This window comes from Eurosta solidaginis, chromosome 5, assembly GCF_040869045.1.
Source record: "Eurosta solidaginis isolate ZX-2024a chromosome 5, ASM4086904v1, whole genome shotgun sequence".
Taxonomy (NCBI): domain Eukaryota; kingdom Metazoa; phylum Arthropoda; class Insecta; order Diptera; family Tephritidae; genus Eurosta; species Eurosta solidaginis.
This window is the reverse complement of record NC_090323.1, coordinates 272560784-272586498: the sequence shown is the minus strand read 5'-3', so window position 1 is coordinate 272586498 and position 25715 is coordinate 272560784. Positions and strand designations below refer to the sequence as shown.

Genomic DNA, 25715 nt, shown 5'->3' with positions numbered 1-25715 from the left:
TTGCCTTTTAAGGATTCGGAAAAAATAAGAAATATTGGCCTGGTTTCATTGGGCCACTATAATGTCTACTTTTGAGTTTGGTCACTATAAAACTACAATGCGTCCTTATAACGTAGAATACATTTTTTTTATTTTCATGTAGTTTGTAGGTGAATAAATATGTTTTAAGCACTAAAATATTGGCCCATAAATACTATTTGAAATGAACTAAAAGTGTTCATAGTGTTAGCAGAAGTTTGATCAATGACCAAACTGAAAAACCTGGACATATATATATTATATATATTTATTTATTTATTTATTACGACTCTAAGAGCCTATTTCAAAATTTAAAAATATTATTGCATTGATTTACAATGTGTACTTAATCTAAATTTTTAAATAAAAAACAATTTAATTATGACACATGTATCACTAATCCATTTAAATCTCAACGACTATATCATTTAATCGGCCTAGATTTGGTGTAATCATACAACCGGCTGCTAAATAAGTTTCTATCACAATTTTTTATATATTCAGGTAGTTCGTTGAAGTATTTCAACCCTTTGTAAAAAATACTATTTTGTTCCGATTCTGTTTTATAATTTGGCAATTTAAAATTATTTCTCTGCCTTGTATTTATATCATGAACCTCGTAGTTAAATGTAATACCTGTTCTGAGATACTCTGGCAAAATTCCGTGCTTTATATTATAAATAAATTTCATTGTGTTAAAGAATATTTGTTGTTTAACGCTAATCCAATTTAAATTTAGAAGCATGTCTTTTATAGGAGTATCATTGCGTTTGCTTAAAATAAAGCGCATTGCTTTATTTTGCATTTTTTGCAACTTACCAATTTGCGAATCTACTATAATAAAAAATATTGTTGAGCAATAAATAAAGTAAGGCTCAAATATGGATCTATAAATCTTTACTTTGTAATATATACTTAAGTTTTTACAAGTTCTTTGAATAAACCATAATTTTTTTGCTATTTTACTTACTGTATAGTCAACATGGGCATCAAATATTAATTTTCAATCAATTTGAACACCCAAATATTTAATCGTATTTACTTTTTCGATTTCAATATTATTTATTGTAATATTTTGAAAATTAGCAATGTTTTTTCTTGAAAGAAGCATGTATTTAGTTTTTTTTATATTAATTTTAAGTCTGTTAGTACACAGCCAGATATAAAGTGCGTTTAAGTCACTTTGTAACTTGATTCTGTAACGTAGCAAACGCTACGCCACAATATCTATTTTCTATTTAGCGCCCACCCCTAACATCATATTTTCCATTTACTGCCCACCCCTAGTAGTGTATGTACCGACATACATATATACATACATGCCGGCCCAGCAACCATCGCGCAAGCACAAAGCAAGCCAGCGATGGTGAACGCACAATGCTTGGGAATTGTCATTCGTGGCGCGCTGTGCGCGACAATGCGAGCATAATTCCCAACGTGTTCATAGTTACCTATGAATAAAATGATTGGCCGGAATACACCAGGCACACTTCCCCGTAGGTACAACATCATCGCCATCCCGATCCTTGGACATCCCATCCCGAAGTCTAGCCACCACCGTCATCATAGCTATTTGGTGAGAGCCACCGTCACCCAGTAATCTCTCTTCGGGCGTGATCCTACCTACCGCCGTCATTACTACCGCCGTTAGCACCCCTTAGCGAGAGCCACCGTCGTCTTCACCATCTCAGCCACCGCTTAGCTAGCACTCTATCTCCCTCTATCTGTGGAGAGCCGTCGTCCTTGGGTTACACTATATTGTCAGCGACACTACCTAGTGAACATCTCTCTCTCTCTCTCCTGGATTCAAGGTTGTGGATATTTTAGCCCGAGAGCCGCGTGTGTGTGTGTGTTCGAAATCAAAACACTAATTTACTGTGTACTTATTTAGGTGGGGAAAGTGGGACCTCCATCCGACTCTGGATTGACTTGAGCATACCTCAGCCTTTGACCAAACCCACCTCATAAATGGCGCCCGAGCAGGGACCCGTCTCCTCAGGCGACTGTGCCAAAACCATCGAGAGCACCAACACTGTAGGAACGGGTTCACCGAACACACAACCAACAATTGACACAAAGATAAGCGAAACCACCAACACCACGCTCAACGTCGACTGTCTAAGCTGGATTTACCTGCTGAAGAAGGAGAGGCTAATCGAAGAATGCAAACGCTACCGAATCTACACCGAAGGACATACCGTCGCCGAATTGCGCAGCACACTCAGCGCATACGTCCAAGACCAACGAAAGCGTAAGTCAACAGAAAATCTTTTGAGAGAGGTAGAGATGGAGATCGCCGCCGAAGAGGCCCGGCCAGTCACATCTACGCAAAACACCACGCCGGCCGTCACAATCAAAACAATATCCCTCCAGCGCGAGCAGAGCGGCATAAGTAACACGGAGGTTATGAATACAGTCCGCCGCTGGGATATACATTACGCTGGAGGCGACACATACGACTTCCTGGAAAGGATTGAGGAACTGGCAGAATGCTATCTGATTAAGCCAGATCAACTCCTCCCAACCCTTCCGGAGATACTGCGTGGCAAAGCCCTTCAATGGTTCCGCCTGCGAAAACAACAACTACACACATGGGCTGACTTCCGCTACGAAGCCGGAAAATTCTTTTTGCCGAAGCGACACATTAGCCAGCTAGAGGACGCTATCCGCCAAAGAAAACAGACGAGCAGCGAAAAGGCCAAGGACTATATCCTCGCCCTCCAGACGATGATTCGCCGCCACCCGACTTTGTGCAAAGAAGATCATCTAGAACGCATATATGACGGACTACGGGTGGAGTATCGACTTTTTGTGAAGCGGGGCGAGTTCCAAACAATAGAGCAGCTTATGGAGCTCACCGACGAGTACGAACTGCTGCGAAGCGAAGAAGCCAAACAGAGCCGACTGTTAGCACATAGCTTAAGAACAGTAGTAATCGAGGAGCTGGAGGAGCAGAATGCTCAAATAACGCACTCCCTGTCCACACTCACTAACCGTTACGAAGCAAGAAACACCTGCTGGCGATGCAAGAAACGCGGCCACCGCCGCTTCCAATGCACCAACAAAAGACGACTTTTTTTGTTCTAGATGCGGCCGAGACGGAACGCTCTCCAGGGATTGTGCATGCTACGGAATGAACCAAAGTAATCCGATAAAACCCGTACTATTATCATCCGTAGCCAAAGGGAAGGGGAACGACGGACGTTTTTACATACCGGTGTCCATCGAAGAATTGATGTGCCGCGCCCTGATCGATACTGGGGCCACCGTGACATACATCAATGAAGCCGTGAGAAGGCATCTGGAACGACGAAAGATTCCACCGTTATCCAATCGTCGCAACGTGCAACTCGCCGACCAATCATGCATTGCGAGCACCCACTCCTACCCGGTCAAGGTCAAATACAATGATCAAACAGCCAGTACGTTGGTGTCTGTTATCCCTAATTTGGCCGAGAGTGTTATCCTGGGTATGGACTTTTTGGCAAAGCGCAACGTTACCGTCTCACTGGATGGAAAGCCCCTTACCACAGCCGGTGCAACCAAAGCAAACGCACCCGTAACCCTGCATTACATAAGAGAAGCGGAACACCTCAACGAAGAGCGAAAGATAGAACACCTAGAGCTCATAGAAACACATCAAAAAGCACCCACACACCTAAAAGGGCCAAACACTGCCGCAGAACACAGACACAACACAACACTAAAACAAAGTTATTACCCGGCCATCCTCCTCAGCAACAATGGTGAGGAACTCGTCACTAACGCTCCGGCAACGATCCTGAAGGATCATAACATCACCCACCGATTTACCAAACCGTGTGCCCCCCACAAAAATCCTACCGAACGCGTTAATCGCGTTATCAAAACAAGGGTGGCACAACGTACGAAACAAGACCATCGGAACTGGCAACGGGAATTACCAGAAAAACCGTTCGCCATAAATACGACCCAACACAAATCAACCGCCGAAATAAATTTTAACCGCAACTTCCTTGGGCCGAGAGAAGCACGAACAAAATATGCCATGCCCGAAGAACCGCCTCCATTCGACGCAGTACCGTGGCCCGCAAATAAGCCACAAATACTGGACGCTAAGATATTCTGGAACCCGCCATTAATAGCCGGCCATCTAAACGCCATCGTATGCGACAAACCAACCGCTGGTGACACTATACCGTATGCAACAAACCGAGAGCCACACGATACTATTAATGGAAACCACGCCCAGACTTCTTTGCCCGGACTATGGCTAAATCGCAAAAAGGGTGTAACACGGCGCGTAGGGTGGACGAAGATCACGCCATAATCAAGCTGAAAGAGCACTACAAGATGGTACGATTCGCTGGCTGAGGAGAAGCAAGATCCGACCTAGTTTGATAAGTTTTCTATTCATGAAATGTAAATACCTTAATTTTGAAATGTAAATTGAAATTGTAATATAAAAATGTACATATGTATATACCTTAATCTTGAAATGTAAATTTAAAATGAATTTCTACTTGCAATGTAAATTTAAACACAAATGAAATGTACACATTATTGTTGAAAAAAGAAGAAAAAAAAAATCAATCAATCATAATAATAAAAACATCAACGAACACATATACACACATGTCGGCCGAGCCATCGGATTCAACCGATGATAGAACATACCTGGGCCCTGCCCATGGTAGTGCAGGCCTCCGGGCCAAAACTCTGGAATACCACAACCTTTCGTCCGCCGAAGTAGGAGGGGGACTGTAACGTAGCAAACGCTACGCCACAATATCTATTTTCTATTTAGCGCCCACCCCTAACATCATATTTTCCATTTACTGCCCACCCCTAGTAGTGTATGTACCGACATACATATATACATACATACCGGCCCAGCAACCATCGCGCAAGCACAAAGCAAGCCAGCGATGGTGAACGCACAATGCTTGGGAATTTTCATTCGTGGCGCGCTGTGCGCGACAATGCGAGCATAATTCCCAACGTGTTCATAGTTACCTATGAATAAAATGATTGGCCGGAATACACCAGGCACACTTCACCGTAGGTAAGTGAAGGTTGGTTCCACCGATGGTACGCCCCCCCTGCTTATCGGACACCCCGCAGGTTTACCCACATTTCCGGTGAGTAAGGCGGGATTGACACCCCTTATTACTCATCGGAAAGGTAATGCACGAGCAGCCTTCTCGGGTAGGAAGGACACCCGTCCGAATGCCAGTGGCGGGGCGGATTTCCCAACTACCCTGGCAGACTGCTCGAGCCAATATAAATACATTGTAGGCCCATTGGGCAGCCTTACCCACATTCCAGGGACTCCCTTTGGGTCGAGGGGGGGTAAAGTTACAAGGTCGGTTCTGCCGATGGTACTCCCCCCCCCCCCCCCCCCCCCCCCCCCGGCCTATTGGGCAACCCTAATATTTTGTTATCATCTCCTCTGAGTAAGACGGGACTCACCCCCCCCCCCCCCCCCCCCTATTACTCAGAGGAATGGTAATGCACGGATATACGGCTCAGGTAAGAGGGGAACACTTCCCAACGCCTGCGGCGGGACAAACTCCCCTATTACCCTAGCCGAATACCCGAGCCAATATATTGTAGTTAGTTAGCCTCATACTAATAGACACTTCGCCGTAGGTACCATCATCATCTCGATCCCGATCCACGAACATACCATCCCGAAGCCTAGCCACCCGTTGTCATAGCTATTTGGTGAGAGCCACCGTCATCCAGTACTCTCTCTCTGGGCGTGATCCTAACCACCGCCGTCACTACTACCGCCGTTAGCACCCCTTAGCGAGAGCCACCGTCGTCTCCACCATCTCTGCCACCGCTAGCTAGCACTCTATCTCTCTCTCTCTCTCTCTCTCTCTCTCTCCCCTGGATTCAAGGTTGTGGATATTTTAGCCTGAGAGCCGCGTGTGTGTGTGTGTTCGAAATAAAAACACTAATTTACTGTGTATTTATTTAGGTGGGGGAAGTGGGACCTCCATCCGACTCTGGATTGACTTGAGCATACCTCAGCCTTTGACCAAACCCACCTCATAATTCTTATATCATTTTCATTTTTGCCATTTATAGAAATTAGAGCATCATCAGCGAAAAGTTTTATGGAGCTATATTTCAAAACAGAATTTATATCATTAGTATAAATGTTGAATAAAATTGGTGCAAGAACAGAGCCTTGGGGTAGGCCAATCTTAACATCCACTTCGTCTGATATTTTCGAACCAATTACTGTTCTTTGTTTGCGATTTGTTAAGAAATCTTTAAACCAATCCAGTTCAACATCTCTAATACCAATTCCTTCCAATTTTCCTAACAATATTTTTTTATCTATAGTTTCAAAGGCTCTTTTAAGATCAATGAAAACTGCTATTATCGCCTTTTTATTATTAAGTTCTTCTTTCCATTCAGCTAAAACCATATTCAAAGCTGTTTCACAGGAATGTTTTTTTCTAAATCCTGATTGTTGAGGGATGAATATATTTTTTTCTTCCAAGTATTGAACCAACTGGTTTTTTACCACAAGTTCTAAAATCTTTTCATCACTGGCCAGTGTATTTATCGGACGTAACTCCTCTGCTTTTATTGTGTTATTAACTTTTTCGATTGGCACAATGGTAGAAGTTTTCCAAATACCCGGAACTATGCCACTACTTAAACTTTCATTTACGATTTGCACATAGAAGTATCCCAGATATAATATCATGTCTTTAAGAACACCATATGATAACAGCTTTTTACCACCTCGCTTAGATTTAAACGTCATGACAATTTTGATGACGTCCTCTGTACTAACTTTTACAAATTTGAAAATCCCATTTAACTGAAAAGGAAAATTTACTTCTGTATAAAATTCTTCTATATTATTGCAAATATCCTCAATGCTATCAACAAAATATTTATTTAGATTGTTAGCAATTTCAGATTCATTCATATATGCTGTACCGTTTATCAAAATTTTCTTGAAAGAAGAGTCTTCATTAACCCTACTTATTGCGAATTTCAAATATTTCCACATCGCTTTACTATCTTTACTATTCATCTGTATGTTATGCTCCATATGCTTAATTTTTACCAGCTTCTTATATTCTTTTTTTTAAGTTTCTATACTCATCCCAGTCTCCGGATATTTGAGCTAGTTTATAAAGTTCTAATTTATGTTTATTCATGTTGGCTAACTCATTGTCATACCATTTATTAATTAACTTTAATTGTACTACCTTTTCATACGTTAAGTTTCGCATGGCATTTAAAACATTGCTATTAACCAGCCCTACTTTGGACTCTAAATCAATTCTATTAAAGTTGCTAAAATCGCACAAGCGCAATTGATTAATCAGTTCTTCCGTATTATAATATTCCCAAGAAGTACTTTTTTTAAGGCTTCTCATTTTTGACCTAGGACTGCTTTTAATTTTAAATTGGGTGGTTTCATGATCTGATATTTGGTGTTCATCTAACTTTTCACATACTATATCGTCAGTATTTGAAAAGAGTAAATCAATTTTAGTTTTTGATGTCTCAGTTATACGGGTATCAAAATCAACTTTTTGATTCCTTGAATATGATTTAAATAGATCAGTTAGTTGAATGCTATAAGTTGAGCTATTATTCAAATTGATATTAAAATCACCTACAAGAATATTGCTATCCCACAGTTCGCAAGTACTACCTAGGACGTTGCGCAAATAGTTAATAAAATCGGCATCACTTGTGCTAGGAGAGTGATAAATCACTCCAATTTGCCATTTTGGGTTGAAGTGCTTCAACTTAATAAAAATACACCAAAGATTTTTATCTATTGCTTTGTTGAATTTAATGATATATTCAATTGAATTATGTACGTAAATCAGCACACCGCCAGTATGTCTACTATGTGAATCGCATCGCACTAGTTTGTAAGTATGTATATTTAACTCTGGATTTGAAATTTCATTAGTGGTACATGTCTCAGCACATAATATTATAGCTGGATTTTTTATTTCAATAAGTATTTCGAGTTCCTCTTTATTGCCTAAAATACTATTAATATTAAGATAAAGACAAATAGGATATTGATTTCTTGATTGCTACTTTCTAGTTCTAGATTTACTTTCAATATATTGTAACGAATTTACTTGCAAATCCTCGTATTTGCCCTTTTGCTAAGTTCGTATCGCTAAACTGTTGAATAAATAACTCCAATATTGAATAATGGAAAAATGGCCTTTATTAAAGTACTTCACAATAACGCTTATACTTTGCAACTGGCTTGCTTAACAACCAAACTGATTGATAGCTCAAATGAAACTCCACTATTGCCCGCCAGATTGCGTGCTTAATCGAAACTGCTTGATAGCTCAACTCAAACTGAATTCCAGCGCCTCTACATTTGCTGCCTTTATACTCTCTGATTTCAACGCTCGCATCTTCTAGGCACTTCCAGAATCTACTAGTTGCCATCAGCTCTCAAACTTCTCAGCTGTAACCACAATTGCACGATTTTATAGCTTCTCTCATTGCATACTTTCAGGAGTATCTCAGATGTATGCATGTGTTTGTGCATTGATTCTCCGCTGCTCGTATACGTACATGGTACATATGTGTAGACGCAATTATACTATGTTCAAACAGAAAAATAAATTGAGGAAATTTCGATTTGAATTGAGTGCTGTTCATACAACTCGATTTAGCTTACACAATAGTAATTTGATAGCTGGTTGGCTCATCTCTACAGCAAGAACATACCTTTGTTCAGACTGTCAAAATGAACACGCACATTATTAGGCGAATGAAATGGAATGAAAACACAAAACTTTGAAATTTTTGTGTGTTGTAAGAAAATGTGTTCAAGGTTTTGGTTTCATTTTGAGTTTGCCATCTTCTTTTGACAATCCCTACTCCAGTGAAATGAAAGACATAAAATCAGCTGATGAGATGAGCCAACCACATAGTTCAGCCATGCGTAACTGACGTCAATAAACACACTTTACAATGTTGCATTTGCAGTTTGAAACAATTTATTACGCAATTGTTTTTAAATTCGCAATTTATTATTACAATTTATTATATGACAAATTGCGTAATAAATTGCCCAAATAGTATAAATTGCCAATTTGGTGTGTGCTTGAACCTAGTATTATTGTTTCGTTTATGTAGATACATAATGATTGAATTATTGATGTGAATTCACGTCACTGCTTAGCATCGGCTTAGAGATAGCCAGCACCCCTTAGTTTTGCTAATATTCGTAACAATATCTTTTATATGCGGGGCATTCCTGACTAAAGGCAGTATGGTGTATATCCGCTTCTAATAGTTTTTTATGTACAAGCTCACAACAATTTACACACTTAAAATACTTGATGAGCAATCTTTTAAGTCATGATTTCCTGCACATTTACTACATGCTTTTTTGTTAATGCATTCAACAGCCTTATGATTAAAACCTAAACATTTAAAGCATCTAAATACTCTTACGTACTCAATGGTAATGCAAGAGCCCCACTCTATATTTATGCTCTTTTGGTGCAAAATATTTTCAACCATCTCTGCATCTGTTTCAACAAGTGCATTAAAACATTCTTCTCTACGACTATAGTTCTCAAAAATCTTTACAACTTTAAATTCTTTACCCTCACATATACTATTCTGTTTCGTAATGCATTCTACTAAGCGCTCACTGCTTAGTCTCTCTGTTAAACTAATCACTTTAAATATTTTCTTCATTTCTCTCTTGTCTTTAGTTTTCTCTGCCTCGAACTCTTTTCCAATTTGTTCCGCTATTTTCTTCTGCAGTAGTTCGCATGACTCTTTATTCTGGCATTGAACTACAATCCCTCCGTTGTTTATTTCTTTCACTCCCGTCACATGACATTCGGTTGGCTCTATCACTGTTTTTAATGCTTCTTTTGTATGTTTATTTTTCTTTGCTTTATCTTTTGGTTTAATAACAATTCTATTTTCCTGTTGTGCTACGGCTTCAGCATATGTAACTTTATTGTTATTGTTTTTGCTATTGGCATTTTGTATAGCGGTGTTTATTTTTTCGTTATTATTTTCTAATGTTTTCGATAGCTCTGTTAATATATCTTTTTTCATTTGGCAAATTTTAATTTCCACATTATGCTCAAGCAGTGAGTTGAAATCTGTAATCAGACTAGTTTTCAGCTGTTGAATCTTATTAAACAAGGCTTCTTCAATTATGTCTTTCATTTCTCTTCCCGATTTTGTTTTGATCGCAATTTTGTATCAAATGTTTGATTTCAATAAATTTCGTATTTGTATCACATAATGTGCACTGATTACAAAACCACTTAATATTTGCGTTTTCATTCAGCAATTTGATTTCCTGTCTTTTCATATTACTACATTTAATGCAGAAAAAGCTGCCACAGCCTCCTGAACATGGAATAGAATCGCCTATTTGTAACATTTTCACCATGCATTCTTTACACTCAGAGGGCGGCATTTTGCCTTCCCTCCCGCCACTTGTAAAAAAAGTTAATAAAGTCACTATCTTTCCTATTATTTTGTTTTGTTTGATGTGGTTTATTAACACAAGATTACTTTGTTAAATTAAAACCAATAGGAAAAACTTGTTTGTGCATCAATATAAATATTTATACGGAGCTAACAAAACACGTCCAAACATGTCAACGTCACGTATTGCATATTTTGCAAAATAACTCGATTTTCTTTGCAAATCCTGGCGAACGCAGGATACGAGCACAGAACGTGCGGGGTCGTTTCCTCCTACAACCTCTACTTTCTACATCTGCTATCACTGACGAGACTTAACTTAACTCCCATGGCTAGTTCTATGTACCGGAGAAACTCGGGATTTTTTTGACGATCATTTGTTTAAAACGATCATACTTTTGTCAACGTGCGACGTGCAAAGGATGGTGCATCGTTCGGGATATTCTGAGCTAGATCTAAATATCGATTGTTTCAACAGATCTAAAATTTGGCATAAATACTTTGATTGTCAAAATGAGTGACAGCCATTTACATTGGCGAAATTTTACAAATTTTAAACTATAGTTAACAATTCTGTTTTGCAAACTAATTAAAAAATTTGCACTGCGGTAAATCCTGCCAATGAAACTTGCTTCATATCTACCGAATCTTATTTCGACAACTAGAATAATATCGAAGAACAATAATAACTTGGTGCGAAATTAATTCTGACTTTGTGGTGTGCTAATTTAAATATTTTTCTAAATATTTGAGAGGCCTTCAGTTTCATGCCGATTTCGATCGGAATCTGATAATTCACCACTCCAAGGAACCTGAATATTTTTTGGATGAATGGTTTTCATTAATTTTCGAAAGGCAAACACCCTTTTTGCGCTTTTTCTCTATTTCAGCTTTTTCATATTTTAGGAATTTTGGTGTTTACCTTTAAAGAAAAGGAATATCTGTGCTTTTCAAGAGTTTACTGAGTTTTCCAAAGTGTAGGGAGAAAAGAAAGTGGCGTAGTCTAGATATTTAATCTATTATTATAAATTAATGTTTTGCGAAGTTCTTTTTTCGTTTTCTCTAATAGTCAAAGTTTTCTATAATTTGATGGAAATGTTAATAAGCGAATCGGCATAGTTAACGCTTGCAAGTTTAGGAAGCAGACGAAAGCTGTTTTCTTATTATTAGCTGGGCTCTTCAATAAACAAGCGCTGTTGTATTTTGTTTTCCGCTTTAGTATATTTTTCAAACAGGGAAATCTGACTATTAACAACACAAGTTAGAAAGCGAAGACAACATAATTCAAAACGTAATAAAAATCATTTACCCTTCACCATTATAACCCAGCATATAATATCTAGAACAAATTATAAAACAGTGTTTGAAGGTTAAAAATAAATTTAAAATATTGACTGCTCAATGAAATATCACCCCATTTTGACTAAGGTTTCGATTCTTAGCTGGTGGTTTTCGAACTGATAGGGTGATACTTCACTCGGGCGTATGTAATAAATTTTAGAATTCTGCAAATTATATGAATTTTTAATTTTTCGTTTATCTTGTTCGTTTGTTTATAGTCAATTAAATTAAATAGTGCTTACCTTGTTTCGGTTAGCCACGTATGGAAAAGATTAGCGTGTTTAGCAAATTCCTTTCGTAGTTTGTCATTCTCCTCTTGACGCTTTGCCTCTTTAGCCAATTCGCCATCTCGCTCCTCTATGATCTTTTGCAAGTTGCGCCAGGTCTCTTCAAGAGCTTCCATGGTGAACCAAGTATAGGGATTTGGTCCAACATTGAAGCTCTTGATCTTCTGATCAAGCGCTGCTAATGCCTTAAAGTCCGCTTCGGCCGATGAAAGTGAAGCCTGAAACTGTGCATGCGCATCGCGCAACGCACGTATTTCTTCGATCGAATTGCAGCGAACAGGATCAGTAAGATCCTCTTCGGCATTTTCGAACCAAGAATTGAAGGCCGAAGCTTTCTTCGCAAATGTCAAGTAGAGTTCCTCGATTTGGCGGAACTGATCTTGCATGGCTAATAAGCGTTGTTTACGTATCTCGGAAGCTTCACGTAGTTTATTCCAACGAGAAATGACATCTTCATGACGCTTCAATATAGCCGGCGACTGAGCGTGACTTGCATTAATAAGTTGATCCTTTAATGCAGTTATGTTATGAATACCTTCCTGTTCAAAGGCGTTGAGACCTAAAATATACAAATAAAAGTGAAACAAAATTTACATAATTACGTTCTATTACATCCATATGGGAGTTTCCATTGTTACGGTTACGACATTCTTACGCAAAACCTTTATAATTTAAAAGAAATATAGTCAGGCAAATTACAAATAAACAAATTAATTGGTAGTGCCCAGAAAAGGTCAAAGAAAAGCATTACCGTCGGGACATTATAAAATTGATAAATTGTGGGGAGCTCATTTCCTTTCCATACACTGTAAAATTTCCCAACTAAACTCAGTAAAGCCCTCTTACCATATCTAAATTAAAATTTTTCCTTTCATAGAAAAAAAAAAACGTTTAGCCCTTTTTCATTTCAACATCTTTTAAAAGTGGGCGTGGTCTTTAACAGATCCCGTCCATTTTTACTAGAAATATTTTCTGCTATGAGGAAAATATGTGTACCCAATCTTATTATGATCCGGTAATTTTTCTTCGAGTTATGGCTTCCGAAACATAGAAAATTGCTTAGTCATAACAGGGGCAGTGCCACGCCCATTTTAAAAAATTAAAATTTTTTCCTATTTCTTGTTATAACTCCACTATCTTTTATGCAAAGATATAGCTTATTTTACCTTTTATATAAAATTGGGCGTGGTCCTTAACCTATCTTTGAAACATTCCTTATAGTAAAGGGAAACTATCTGGCGAATTTTGTTATGATAGGTTTAAAGGTTTTTGATTTATGATTAATAATATTTGTAAAATTGAGTTTATCACAGGTGGGCGGTATCACGACCATTTGCAAAAGTTTTTCAAATTTTTATCAACCGAATTTGGTGATATCTCAATATTTGCTTAAGTTACCGTGTTAACGGACGGACATGGCTAAAACAATTTTTTTTCCTTTGTACCTGTACTGAATTCAGCGGACTTCAAATAGTTATTTCCGCCCCAATTCCCGTTTGATTAAAAAAATCCCGGTTTGAGAATTGTCCCTTAATTATCAAGAAAAATTTAACAAATGTTACCGTCGCGACAAGCGGTCTAATGGTCTAACATTTCTTGTTGAAATTTTGGTATTGTATTATTTAGATGCTGTTTGGCACACGTATGCAAAGTATTAAATTTTCGAAAATTCTAGTTCTCATGTTATTAAACGTTTCCCCTTTTTCCTGTTACGTTTGCGACACCTTTTGTTTTAAGTTTAGAAGTTTACTGTGAGTCGTACATTCTTCCAAAAATCTTGAGATTTTTTTTCGATTTAAGGAAAAAGTATGTCAAATTCATGGCAGCTTAATTTGGTATTTGTAAAAGGGTAACTTCGTTGAAAATCTTTGCACCTACGATTATGCTTTTAAAGATTTTCTAAATTATCTTTTTATCATCTTTGAGCCGAGCTTATGACTTAAATCACAGTGACCAAATGCAAAAAAAAAGGTTAAAAGTTTTTGGATGGCGCAAAATGCAATTTATTTATTAGCTCAGCGGGGTCTGATTTGCTGGAAACTCCTATATACAATTGTGTATAATTAATAAATTTACCAGCATCGAATGTCTCTTGTTTTGTCAATAAAGTTTGAACAGTTGAAAGGTCGCGTCCGTATTCGTCCGAACGAACATAATTCTCCTTATCGGCTATCCAGCTTTCGACCACATCAGCCTTCCACATGAATTGCAAGTAAGCAGAATTGTCCAGAAGTGCACCTTTGCGACGAGCAGCCAATGCACTAAGATTGTCCAGTTTATTTCGCAATTGTTGGCAGCGTTGCGCAATTGAATCACCGTGATGATTTTTAGCTTGTACTAATTCAGTTCCATGATCGCATATTAAAGAGCAGCGATCTTTGTGTGCTGCGAAATCAGTTTCAAATGCATCATGTTTCTTCAAAAGTCCTTGAACTGCGGCCATGGAATCGCCATAATCATCAACTGAGAGTAATTGTTGTTTCTCCGTTATCCAAGCCTCCTCCTCCTCTACTTGTGCTAAGAATTGTTGATATATCAAGGATTCATCTAACTTTTGACCACGTGTTGCAGCCAAATTCTTTAGTTCAGCCCAAGCCTGGTTGAGGGCTTTGAGTCGTTGTTCAATTTCTGGTACACCCAAATTAGAAACATCCATTAATTTCTCACCCGCCTCTTGTACAGCTTGTATGGCTGGCTCGTGAGAAGCCAATTCAGCTTCAAGACGCTTGTGTTTCTTTTTTAAATTTTGAACACCAGTCAAATCGCGACCATAATCATCAGAGCCAACCAATAGTTTCTTTTCCTTAATCCAACTCTCTTCGTCGGCAATATCACGGAAGAATTGATGCAATGTTAAGGCTTCATTCAAACGTGCTTGACGGTGCGCAGCTAAATTGCAGATGCGTTCGTAGCGCTCGTTGATACTTTGACGTTTCTCCTGGATACCAGCACTATCAAATTGACCGCTGTCAACCAAGGAATCGGCCTGGTTGTTCATGTCCTTAATACGGTCTTCGTGGGCCACGATATCCGCCTCTACCAACTGATGCTTCTTCATGAGGTTTTGGACTGATGCCAAATCCTTACCAGAATCCTCAGTGGTGAGCAAGCTTTCGACCTCGCCCAACCAGAAATCCAAATCCTTGACAGCAGCGATATACGTGCGCTGTTTATTAGCTTCTTTCAATTTTAATGATTTTTCAGTTGTTTTATGGGTAAGATATTCCCACTGATCGGCGATTTGGGTTAGACGCTTCTGCACGGCATCTTCCGAACCGCTGCACTGTTTCTTGTCAATCAAATTCTCACCCATTGCTAATACGCTTTGAATACGATCTGCATTTGCCGCTAGCTCAGCTTCAAAAGCTTGATGTTTTTGATGTTTCGATTGTATATTGGCCGGATCTTTATAGCTCTCTTCTGTTGCCAGTTGTAGTTTCTCAGCGATCCAATTTTCAATTTCATCAGCATCACGAGAGAATTGTTGTAATGTTTGTTCATCGCCCAAACGAGAACGTTTCTCGATCAAACCATCCTTTAGGTGACGCCAACGCTCCAATACCTGCTTACGCTTATCATCAATCAAATTGGATGCATAATGATTTTGATTGATCAGTGTATCGGCCAATACTTGAAGAGCGGCAATTTTTTCTTCGTGCCCATTAATGGCCTTATCAAAATCTTCATGCTTCTTAATTAAAGCTTCAACATTATCACCTTTATTATCAACATCATCAGCATTAAGGAAAGCTTCACGTGCCGACATCCATGATTCTGCTAATTCACAATCGCGCATATACAATTGCAAGTCCAAATTTTGCTCAAGTTGTAAACGACGAGCTGTCCATGCTTTCTCCAAATCTTCACGGGTCTTTGATAAATCTTCGATCTTTTCCTTGATTTCAGGTGATGCAAAGTGATTGGATTGTAATAATTCATTGCCAAATTGCTCGAAAGCGGCAAAAGTTCCGGCACGCGCATCGATTTCTGTGCGGTGTTCCTAAGTGAGAAATTCAATATCAATTTGGTTTCAAATGAAAATCAAACAAATATTTTTAGTATTTACATACATATGTATGTACAGTATTAAAAACAACATAAATTAAATACAAGTTTTTCTGAGACACGAAATAAATCGCGATTAGGGTAAAAAGGAGGCAAGGAGGCAAGGAGGCACGATCGCAATTGAGTTAAAAGATGAGCATGATAACAAAAGCAAACACTTGCAATATCGCTGTTTGCGTTCTAAATTATTAGATACTAGCCTTTACCCGCGGCCCCGTCCGCAAGGAGAAAATTAAATATATGGGATATTCACGTTAGCCTGCTTATCAAGTTATCTGTTTAAAAAGATGTTTCTGTCCAATACATTTTATTTTTGTAATTGAGTAAAAAAAGAACTAAATGAGCTGATAACCTGACAGGATCCCCAAATGATCCCGAAATTATCCAGAAAAATCCACGAAATGACCCCGACGCTATAGCGGACAGATCCCGAAAACCATTTAGAAATGCCACGGAAGGGTCTCCAAAAGTTCCCGGAATAGTCCCAAAAAACCCGAAATGAAAACGACACGATTCTAGACTTATCCAGAGAACCACAAAGAAATGATGCCTGAAGGGTACCAAAATGATCCCGAAATAGTCCCGAAAAAGTTACGAAATGACCCTGACGCGCTCCCGGACGGTTCTCAAAAACCATCCAGAAAATATCCAGGAAGGGTCCTTAGGGGATCCACGACGGATCGCGAAAACCATACAGAAATGATTCCGGAAGGGTCCCAAAATGATCCCGTATTAGTCCCGAAAAAGTCCTGAAATGACCCCGACGGGATCCCAGACGGATTCTGAAAACTATCCAGAAATGATGCCGGAAAGGTCCTCAAATGATCCCCTAATAGTCCCGAAATGACCCTGACGGGATCTCGAACGGACTTCTAAATGACCCTGACGGGATCCCGGACAGATCTCGAAATCCATTCAGAAATGATCTTGGAAACCCAAAATAATCCCGAAACAATATCTGAAAAGTCCAGAAATTACCCCGACGGGATCCCTCACGGATCCCAAAAACTATCCAGAAATGATGCCGAAAAGGTCCCCAAATGATCCCGTATAAGTCGAGAAAAAGTCCCGAAATGACCAAGACGGGATCCCGGACGGATCCCGAAAACCATCCAGAAATGATGCCGAAAGCGTCCCCAAATGATCCCGTATTAGTCGAGAAAAAGTCCCGAAATGACCCCGACGGGATCCCGGACGGATCCCGAAAACCATCTAGAAATGATGCCGGAAGGTACCCCAAATGATCCCGAAATAGTCCTGAAATGACCCCGGCGGGATCCCGGACGGATCCCGAAAACCATCCAGAAATGATGCCGAAAGCGTCCCCAAATGATCCCGTATTAGTCGAGAAAAAGTCCCGAAATGACCCCGACGGGTTCCGGACGGATCCCGAAAACCATCGAGAAATGATGCCGAAAGGGTCCCCAAATGATCCCGTATAAGTCGAGAAAAAGTCCCGAAATGACCAAGACGGGATCCCGGACGGATCCCTAAAACCATCTAGCAATGATGCCGGAAGCTACCCCAAATGATCCCGTATTAGTCGAGAAAAAGTCCAGAAATGACCCCGACGGGATCCCTGATGGATCCCGAAAACCATCTAGAAATGATGCCGCAAGGTACCTCAAAGGAACCCGTATTAGTCGAGAAAAAGTCCCAAAATGACCCTGAAGGGATCCCGAACGGATCCCGAAAACCACACAGAAATGATGCCGAAAAGGTCCCCAAATGATCCCGCATTAGTCGAGAAAAAGTCCCGAAATGACCCCGACGGGATCCCGGACGGATCCCGAAAACCATTTAGAAATGATGCCGAAAGGGTCCCCAAATGATCCCGTATTAGTCGAGAAAGGGCCCCGAAATGACCCTGACGGGATCCGGACGGAACCCGAAAACCATCCAGAAATGATGCCGAAAGGGTCCTCAAATGATCCCGTATCAGTCGAGAAAAAGTCCAGAAACGACCCCGACGGGACCCGGACGGATCCCGAAAACCATCCAGAAATGATGCCGAAAGGCTCCCCAAATGATCCCGTCTTAGTCGAGAAAAAGTTCCGAAATGACCCCGACGGGATCCCGGACGGATCCCGAAAACCGTCCAGAAATGATGCCGGAAGGGTCCCCAAATGATCGCGAAATAGTCCCGAAATGATCCCGGAATAGTCCCGAAAATGTCCCAAAATAATCCCGACGGAATCCCGGACGGATCCCGAAAACTATACACAAATGATCCCGGAAGGGTCCCAAAATAATCCCGGAATAGTCCCGGAAAAGTCCAGAAATGACCCCGGCGGGTATAATACACTTCCACCTTGCGCACTTGTGTGTATTGAGCTTAGTATGCAATTGAAAATATTTGGATTTTTCAAATGCATAGTAGGCGAGGTGAAAAAATAATTGAGTTGGAGTTTTGGTAATTTGAATTGAAGGTGATCGAATGTGAAGTATCGTTGTTCATCTTATATGTAAATTAATAATCAAATTTTAAAAAAATACATTTTAATTATTAAATAAAATATTAATATAAATAATTATAAAATATACGTGTATGTGTGTTTTAATTAAAGCGTATTTGTGTGTAATGGTGCATAATTGCACGTAAGAAGACATTCCATTTATGGAGTCTTTATATGGCGACCGTGGGCCGGAGCCTTACAATAAGAAAAAACAAAACGAAAAGCGGAACGAAGAGAAATACTAATATTAATATATTAAGTGAACGAAAAAGGAACATAGAGAAATACTAATATTAATATATTAAGTGAACGAAAAGCGGAACTGAGAGAAATACTAATATTAACATATTAAGTGAACGAAAGAGGAACATAGAGAAATACTAATATTAATATATTAAGTGAACGAAAAGCAGAACTGAGAGAAATACTAATATTAACAATGGTATAAAAAGAATGGAACAAGTCAGCACTGAATATTAGCAATAATGAAACAATATATTACGAAACAATATATTACGAGCGGAAATCATACACTATTACAACAACAACAGCAACTAATAATGATTGCAGAATTGGGTATGGCGCACAGTGTACGAAACATGTAGTTTAGCAAATATAAAATAAATTTTTTTTTTTTTTTTCTTGAACTAAAATTTTCTTAATTTATATTATTTACACTTTTGCACATTTATTATAGTACCACCACACACATGTACTCATTACATATTTACATACAAACTATTACTAATATAATTTATCTAAATATTTAACAATAAAAAAAAATTTAAAAAAAAAAGAAATAAAATTTAAATAATAATAATAATAATTAACATTTTACTAAACTTTATTTTAAATATATTAAAATATATTAACATATGTATGTACAAGTGTACATGTTAATGACAGTGGGCTGGTGTTGATGAAAATTTTAAAATATTTCTTTTTGTTTTTATTTGTTTTTGAAGACAAAATTAAAACAAAATAATTGAAATAAATAATTGAATTCAAATTATTTAATTTTTCTTTTTGAAAATTTACTTTTGCCCTACTGTCCTATATTCACATGTGGTAAAATTTACTTTAATTTAATACAAGTTTTTTTATATAAGGCAGTGTGTGCGTAAAATGAATATGTTACTTTTGAAATAAAGCGATACAATTCTCAAAGATGTGGCTTGAAAGCGATGCGTCAGTAATATAAAAAAATTTATTTTTCCCAAATTTTGTAAGCTCAGCGGAAATTTCATTTTATTACGATAAATTACACGGTAATTCTTTTACTATTACATATTCAATATTCAATTTAGTTTGCTTTTGTTTTGTTTTTTTTTTTTATATGTGCGATTCTAATAGTCCACATACATTTTCAAATACTAGAATAGAATTTAGTGCAGATAGAGATTCATTATTTGAAGACTTTTTAGGGTTTGATAACACAAATCATTCTACGCAAACTTCATCTTCTAGTTCGATTTCTAATTTTGACCTAACTTCAAATTCTAATTCTTATTTTACTTCTGATACTATTTCAAATTTTAACGATTTAAACATGGCTACTCTTGAGCAAAAGAGGTCATTCATTAGTACTTGTGCCTCGATTATTCGAGAAAACTATAGCGGTGATCCGTTATCACTGGCCTCGTTTATAGATAAAATTGATTTAATAGAAGATTTAACTGATGTATCTTTAACTACTACATTTATATCATTTTTAAAGTCGAAACTCGAAGGCAAAGCTCGCGAAGCTCTACCAACGCAAATAGATTCTATTAGTCAGATTAAAGATGCTTTACGTAGCAGAATTAGGCCAGATAACTCGAAGGTTGTTGCGGGTAAAATTGCGGCCTTAAGGGTAAACAATAATAATTTTACTGATTTTTCAAAACAAGTAGAAGATCTTTCTGATTCGCTAGAACGCTCTTTGATCATCGAAGGTATGACACAGGCAAAAGCTCATGAGATGGCGGTTGAGCAAACTGTTACTGTTTGTAGGTTGAACAGTCGTTCAGATATGGTGAAGTCTATCCTTGCATCAACAACTTTTAAGGATTCAAAGGATGTTGTTGCTAAAATGATTATTGAGCGTGAACAGGAGGTAAAAGAGCGGCAGGTGTTAGCGTATCGCTCACGTCCGATAAGACCTAATAGTTTTCGCGGGAATTTTAGAGGTAATAATAATTTCGGATACAATAACAATTTTAGATTCAATGGTAATGCAACTAGACCTAACAATAATTTACATTTTCGAAATACTAATTACAATGGAGGTAACAATAGGTATAATAATTACAACAACAATTACAATAGAAATAACAATCGGTCTGTAAATAACAGTAATTCAAATAATCAACGTGTAAATAACAGGAATTCAGTCAATGTTCGTCCTTTAAATGCCGAAGCCCCTCAGGAGCGAACACTGAGGGAGCAGGTGCTATTGGGTTAAATTCTTTTAAATCAATATATTGTCTAAATTTAAATTATTCTGACTTCATCGAAGTCAACTGTAGTGATTCTTATAAAATATGTTCTTTTCTTGTAGATTCTCAGGCAGATATTTCACTTATAAAAATTTCTAGTTTAGCAAGTGACGTAATAGTAAATAACAGTAATGTAATAAATATAACAGGTGTAACAACAGACACAGTAACAACTTTAGGCACAGTTAGTACGAACATAGTAGTTTCAAATATATTATTTCCTCTGACTATTCATGTTGTTGATGACAACTTTAATATTCCTTCGGATGGTATAATAGGAAAAGACTTTTTAAAAGCAAACAAATGTATAATCAATTATTCGAATGATACAATAACGATAGGACTAGGGAGAGAAAGAGTTAATATTTCAATTTTGCATTGCACTTCAACAGATACTCTTGTAATTCCACCAAGATGTGAAGTTTTTCGTGTTTTTAGTTTGAATAAATCGGAAAATCCAGTTTTTGTCGATTCTCATGAACTTTGTAGTGGTGTTTTTACCGCAAAATGTGTCATTGATACGGAAAATCCTATTTTAAAAATTATTAATACTACTGATGAAGTGAAGTATGTTAAAAACTTCAATATTCAAACTGAGGACATAGAAAATTTTGATATCTATCGCATAAATGAAACATCTGTTGATTCAAAACGCATAGAAGAGCTTAAGTCAGTTTTAGTAAAACAAATACCTTCGTATGCAAAAGATAAATTACTTGACTTATGTTTGAAATATTCAGATATTTTTGCTCTAAAAACAGACTTAATGACGATTAATAATTTTTACGAACAAAAATTAAGACTAACGGACAAGACACCAGTGTACATAAAAAATTATAGATTGCCATATTCACAGCGTGCTGAAATAAATAAACAGGTTGATAATTTGTTAAAAAATGATTTAATTGAAGGAAGTTGTTCAAATTATAACAGCCCATTGATTTTAGTACCGAAAAACGACCCAAATGGACAAAAAGCATATCGAATGTGTGTAGACTTTAGAGCAGTCAATAAAAAACTTGTTGCAGATAAATTTCCTTTGGCACGTGTTGATGATATTTTGGATAACCTTGGTCGAGCTAAATATTTTTCGACTTTGGATCTTTTTTCGGGTTTCCATCAAATTCCATTACATAAAGATTCGAGAGATATAACATCATTTAGTACAGATCGTGGATCTTTTCGTTGGAAAGTTTTACCATTTTGACTAAATGTTGCTCCTAACTCATTTTCAAGAATGATGTCAATAGCATTTTCCGGTATTGCACCTAATCAAGCCTTTATGTATATAGACGATATTATAGTCATTGGATGTAGTGAGACCCATCATTTAAAAAATTTGGAGAAAGTTTTTGAGACATGCAGAAAGTTTAATTTGCGGCTTAATCCTAATAAATGTAATTTTCTTAGATCTGAGGTAACATTTTTGGGGCATAAATGTTCAGCAAAGGGTTTGTTACCTGATGATTCAAAAATAGAGGCAATTAAAAAGTATCCTAAGCCGCGTGACAAAGACGCAGTTAGAAGATTTGTTGCATTTGCAAACTATTATAGGAGATTTATACCTAATTTTGCTTGTTTAGCGGCACCTTTGAATCGTTTGAGTCGGAAAAATGTTGAATTTAATTGGGATACCTCGTGCGAGCTGGCATTTGAGAAACTAAGAAAAAGTTTAATGTCTCCAAAACTTTTGCAATATCCAGATTTCACTAAAGAATTTCTAATAACAGTTGATGCTTCGAAAATTGGGTGTGGTGCGATATTGAGTCAAGATCATAATGGTAACGATTTACCAATTTGTTTCGCTTCAAAAGCATTTAGCAAGTCTGAACAAAATAAAGCAATTATCGAATTAGAACTTTTGGCAATATATTTTGCAGTTAAGCAGTTTCGGCCATACGTTTATGGTACACACTTTATAGTGAGATCAGATCATCGGCCGTTAGTTTATTTATTTAATATGAAAGATCCTACGTCAAAACTGTCTAGAATACGTTTAGAGTTATCTGAGTATAATTTTACTATAGAGTATATAAAAGGTAAAGCGAATGTAGGTGCAGATGCTCTTTCTCGTATAACTATAGATGAGTTAAAAAATTCGACTAAACATATATTGGCAGTACAAACAAGGTCAATGACAAAGCAAAAAGAGGAAATACAGATACAAAACGATAACCGACAAATACAGACAGAAACATTACAAGTTTACGACAAATTTGCTTATAATTTTTCAAATAAAATCCCGAGAATAAAGTCGAATATAAATTATGATAAGAATGGTGATATTAGTAATATAGAAATATGTGCGCACTTAAAACATAAAAAGCTCGAGCTACTTAATTTTGAGATTGTTAACAAAATAGTGAATTTAGATGAGCTACTTTTGAGGCTGGAACATAATGCCGGCAATCACAATATTAAGAGAATGGCAGAAAGATGATAATATTTTTCATCATTTTACTATTGCAAATTTTAAAGAAACCGGGAATAAAATTTTAAAACATTTAATAATTATATTGACAGAGCCAGTAGAGACGGTAACTGATGAAGACACGAAATTAAAACTTATGACAGTTTATCATAATGATCCAATATCAGGTGGTCATTGTGGATATAAGAAGTTATACGCGAAAATACGTACAAAACATTTTTGGAAAAATATGACGCGCGATATTGCTAAATTTGTGAAAAATTGTGAAAAATGCCTGTTAAACAAAGTTAAGCCCAAAACAAAAGAAAATATGGTGCTTACACCAACACCTTGCAAGCCTTTTGATATAGTAGTTATAGACACGATAGGACCTTTGCCTGAGTCGAATAATGGGAATAAGTTCGCAGTTAACATTATGTGCGATTTGAGCAAATATTTAGTTACAATAGCTATTCCAGATAAGAGTGCAAAAACAGTTGCATCTGCAATTTTTGAAAGTTTTATTTTAATTTATGGAATAATGAAATCTATTAAATCAGATTTAGGTACAGAATTTAAAAATGAAATTTTTGCGGAATTGACTAAACTTTTGAAAATTGAGCATAATTTTTCAACACCTTATCATCATGAAACTGTTGGTACTATTGAAAGGAATCATCGTGTATTTAACGAATATTTAAGAGCTTACCTTGACGATTCATTTCCCGAATGGGACGTTTATTTAAAATATTTTACATTTTTGCATAATACAACAACAAGTACTGTTTTTGATAATCTATTTACACCTTTTGAATTAGTATTTGGTAGAAAAGTTACTTTGCCAAATGAGTTAAAGAAGGAAAATATAGATCCAATTTATAATGTTGAAAATTATGCAAAAGAGGTAAAATATCGTATGCAAAAGTCACATCTACTTGCAAAAGAATTAATTAATAAACATAAAATTAGAAATAAAAATGTTTACGATAAAACAACAAAACCTTTGACTATTAATATAAATGATCGAGTTCTAATAAAAAAAGAACCTAGAGATAAACATGCAAACATATATCAGGGCCCCTACACTATAACAAAAATTGATGGAGTTAATGTAACAATTTTTGATAACAAAATTAAAAAGAAAAAATTAGTACATAAAAATAGAATACATAAGATAAAATAAATATTCTTATATTTTAGTTTTAGCATAGACTAAAATTTAGTTGTTGGATTAATGAAAATTAAAAAAAAAAATTCAAAAAAAAAAAATACTAAATGAATAAATTGTTTAATAATACAAATTGAATTTAATATTTGAATTATTAACATAATGTTTAGAATATAAGTTAGTAATTATTTGTAAATTACTTAATGTAGTATTAACCTAATATAGTATTAACATAGTAGTAATAATAATAATTAATAAATAAGTTAGTCTGGTTTTTTTTTTTCTAAATAATGCATATTCGTTCATTCAAAACAATTAATCTTGCAGCTGAATAAGCAAGAAGGACGTGACAAAACTGATCAATTTGTCACATCCTTCTTTTCGAAAGGAGGGTGATATAATACACTTCCACCTTGCGCACTTGTGTGTATTGAGCTTAGTATGCAATTGAAAATATTTGGATTTTTCAAATGCATAGTAGGCGAGGTGAAAAAATAATTGAGTTGGAGTTTTGGTAATTTGAATTGAAGGTGATCGAATGTGAAGTATCGTTGTTCATCTTATATGTAAATTAATAATCAAATTTTAAAAAAATACATTTTAATTATTAAATAAAATATTAATATAAATAATTATAAAATATACGTGTATGTGTGTTTTAATTAAAGCGTATTTGTGTGTAATGGTGCATAATTGCACGTAAGAAGACATTCCATTTATGGAGTCTTTATACGGGATCGCGGACGGATCCCGAAAACCATCCAGAAATGATCCCTGAAGGGTCTCGAGATGACCCAAACGGGATTACAAATAGGGTGAAGATAATTATAAAACCATGTTAATAAGGCAACAGGCGCGTTGGAGCGAATGAAGAGTTACAAAGAAACATACAGGTAAAGCTAATAAGAGCGTGCTAATAAAAGCAATTGAAGGAGGGCGGATGGCGGGAGGAGGAGAGTACCACTGATCGTTTTTCCAAAATTGTTTAGATCTCGATCTGTATGAGCCAGATACCAAAAATTATTGATTTTA

General features: G+C 36.8%; 1 protein-coding gene across 3 annotated transcripts in view; it reads right to left on the bottom strand.

Moving 5' to 3' along the window:
- Positions 1-25715, bottom strand: part of alpha-Spec (alpha spectrin) — a 94335-nt gene that overhangs the window by 14908 nt on the left and 53712 nt on the right. For 2 of the 3 annotated variants that reach the window (XM_067790749.1, XM_067790750.1), the window contains exons 4-6: positions 14184-16107; positions 12063-12666; positions 11789-11818 (exon numbers count right to left, since the gene is read on the bottom strand). In XM_067790749.1, coding sequence (XP_067646850.1) covers positions 11789-11818; positions 12063-12666; positions 14184-16107 — 2558 coding nt within the window. The remainder of the gene's footprint in view (positions 1-11788; positions 11819-12062; positions 12667-14183; positions 16108-25715) is intronic. The other variant, XM_067790751.1, reaches the window with a different exon arrangement.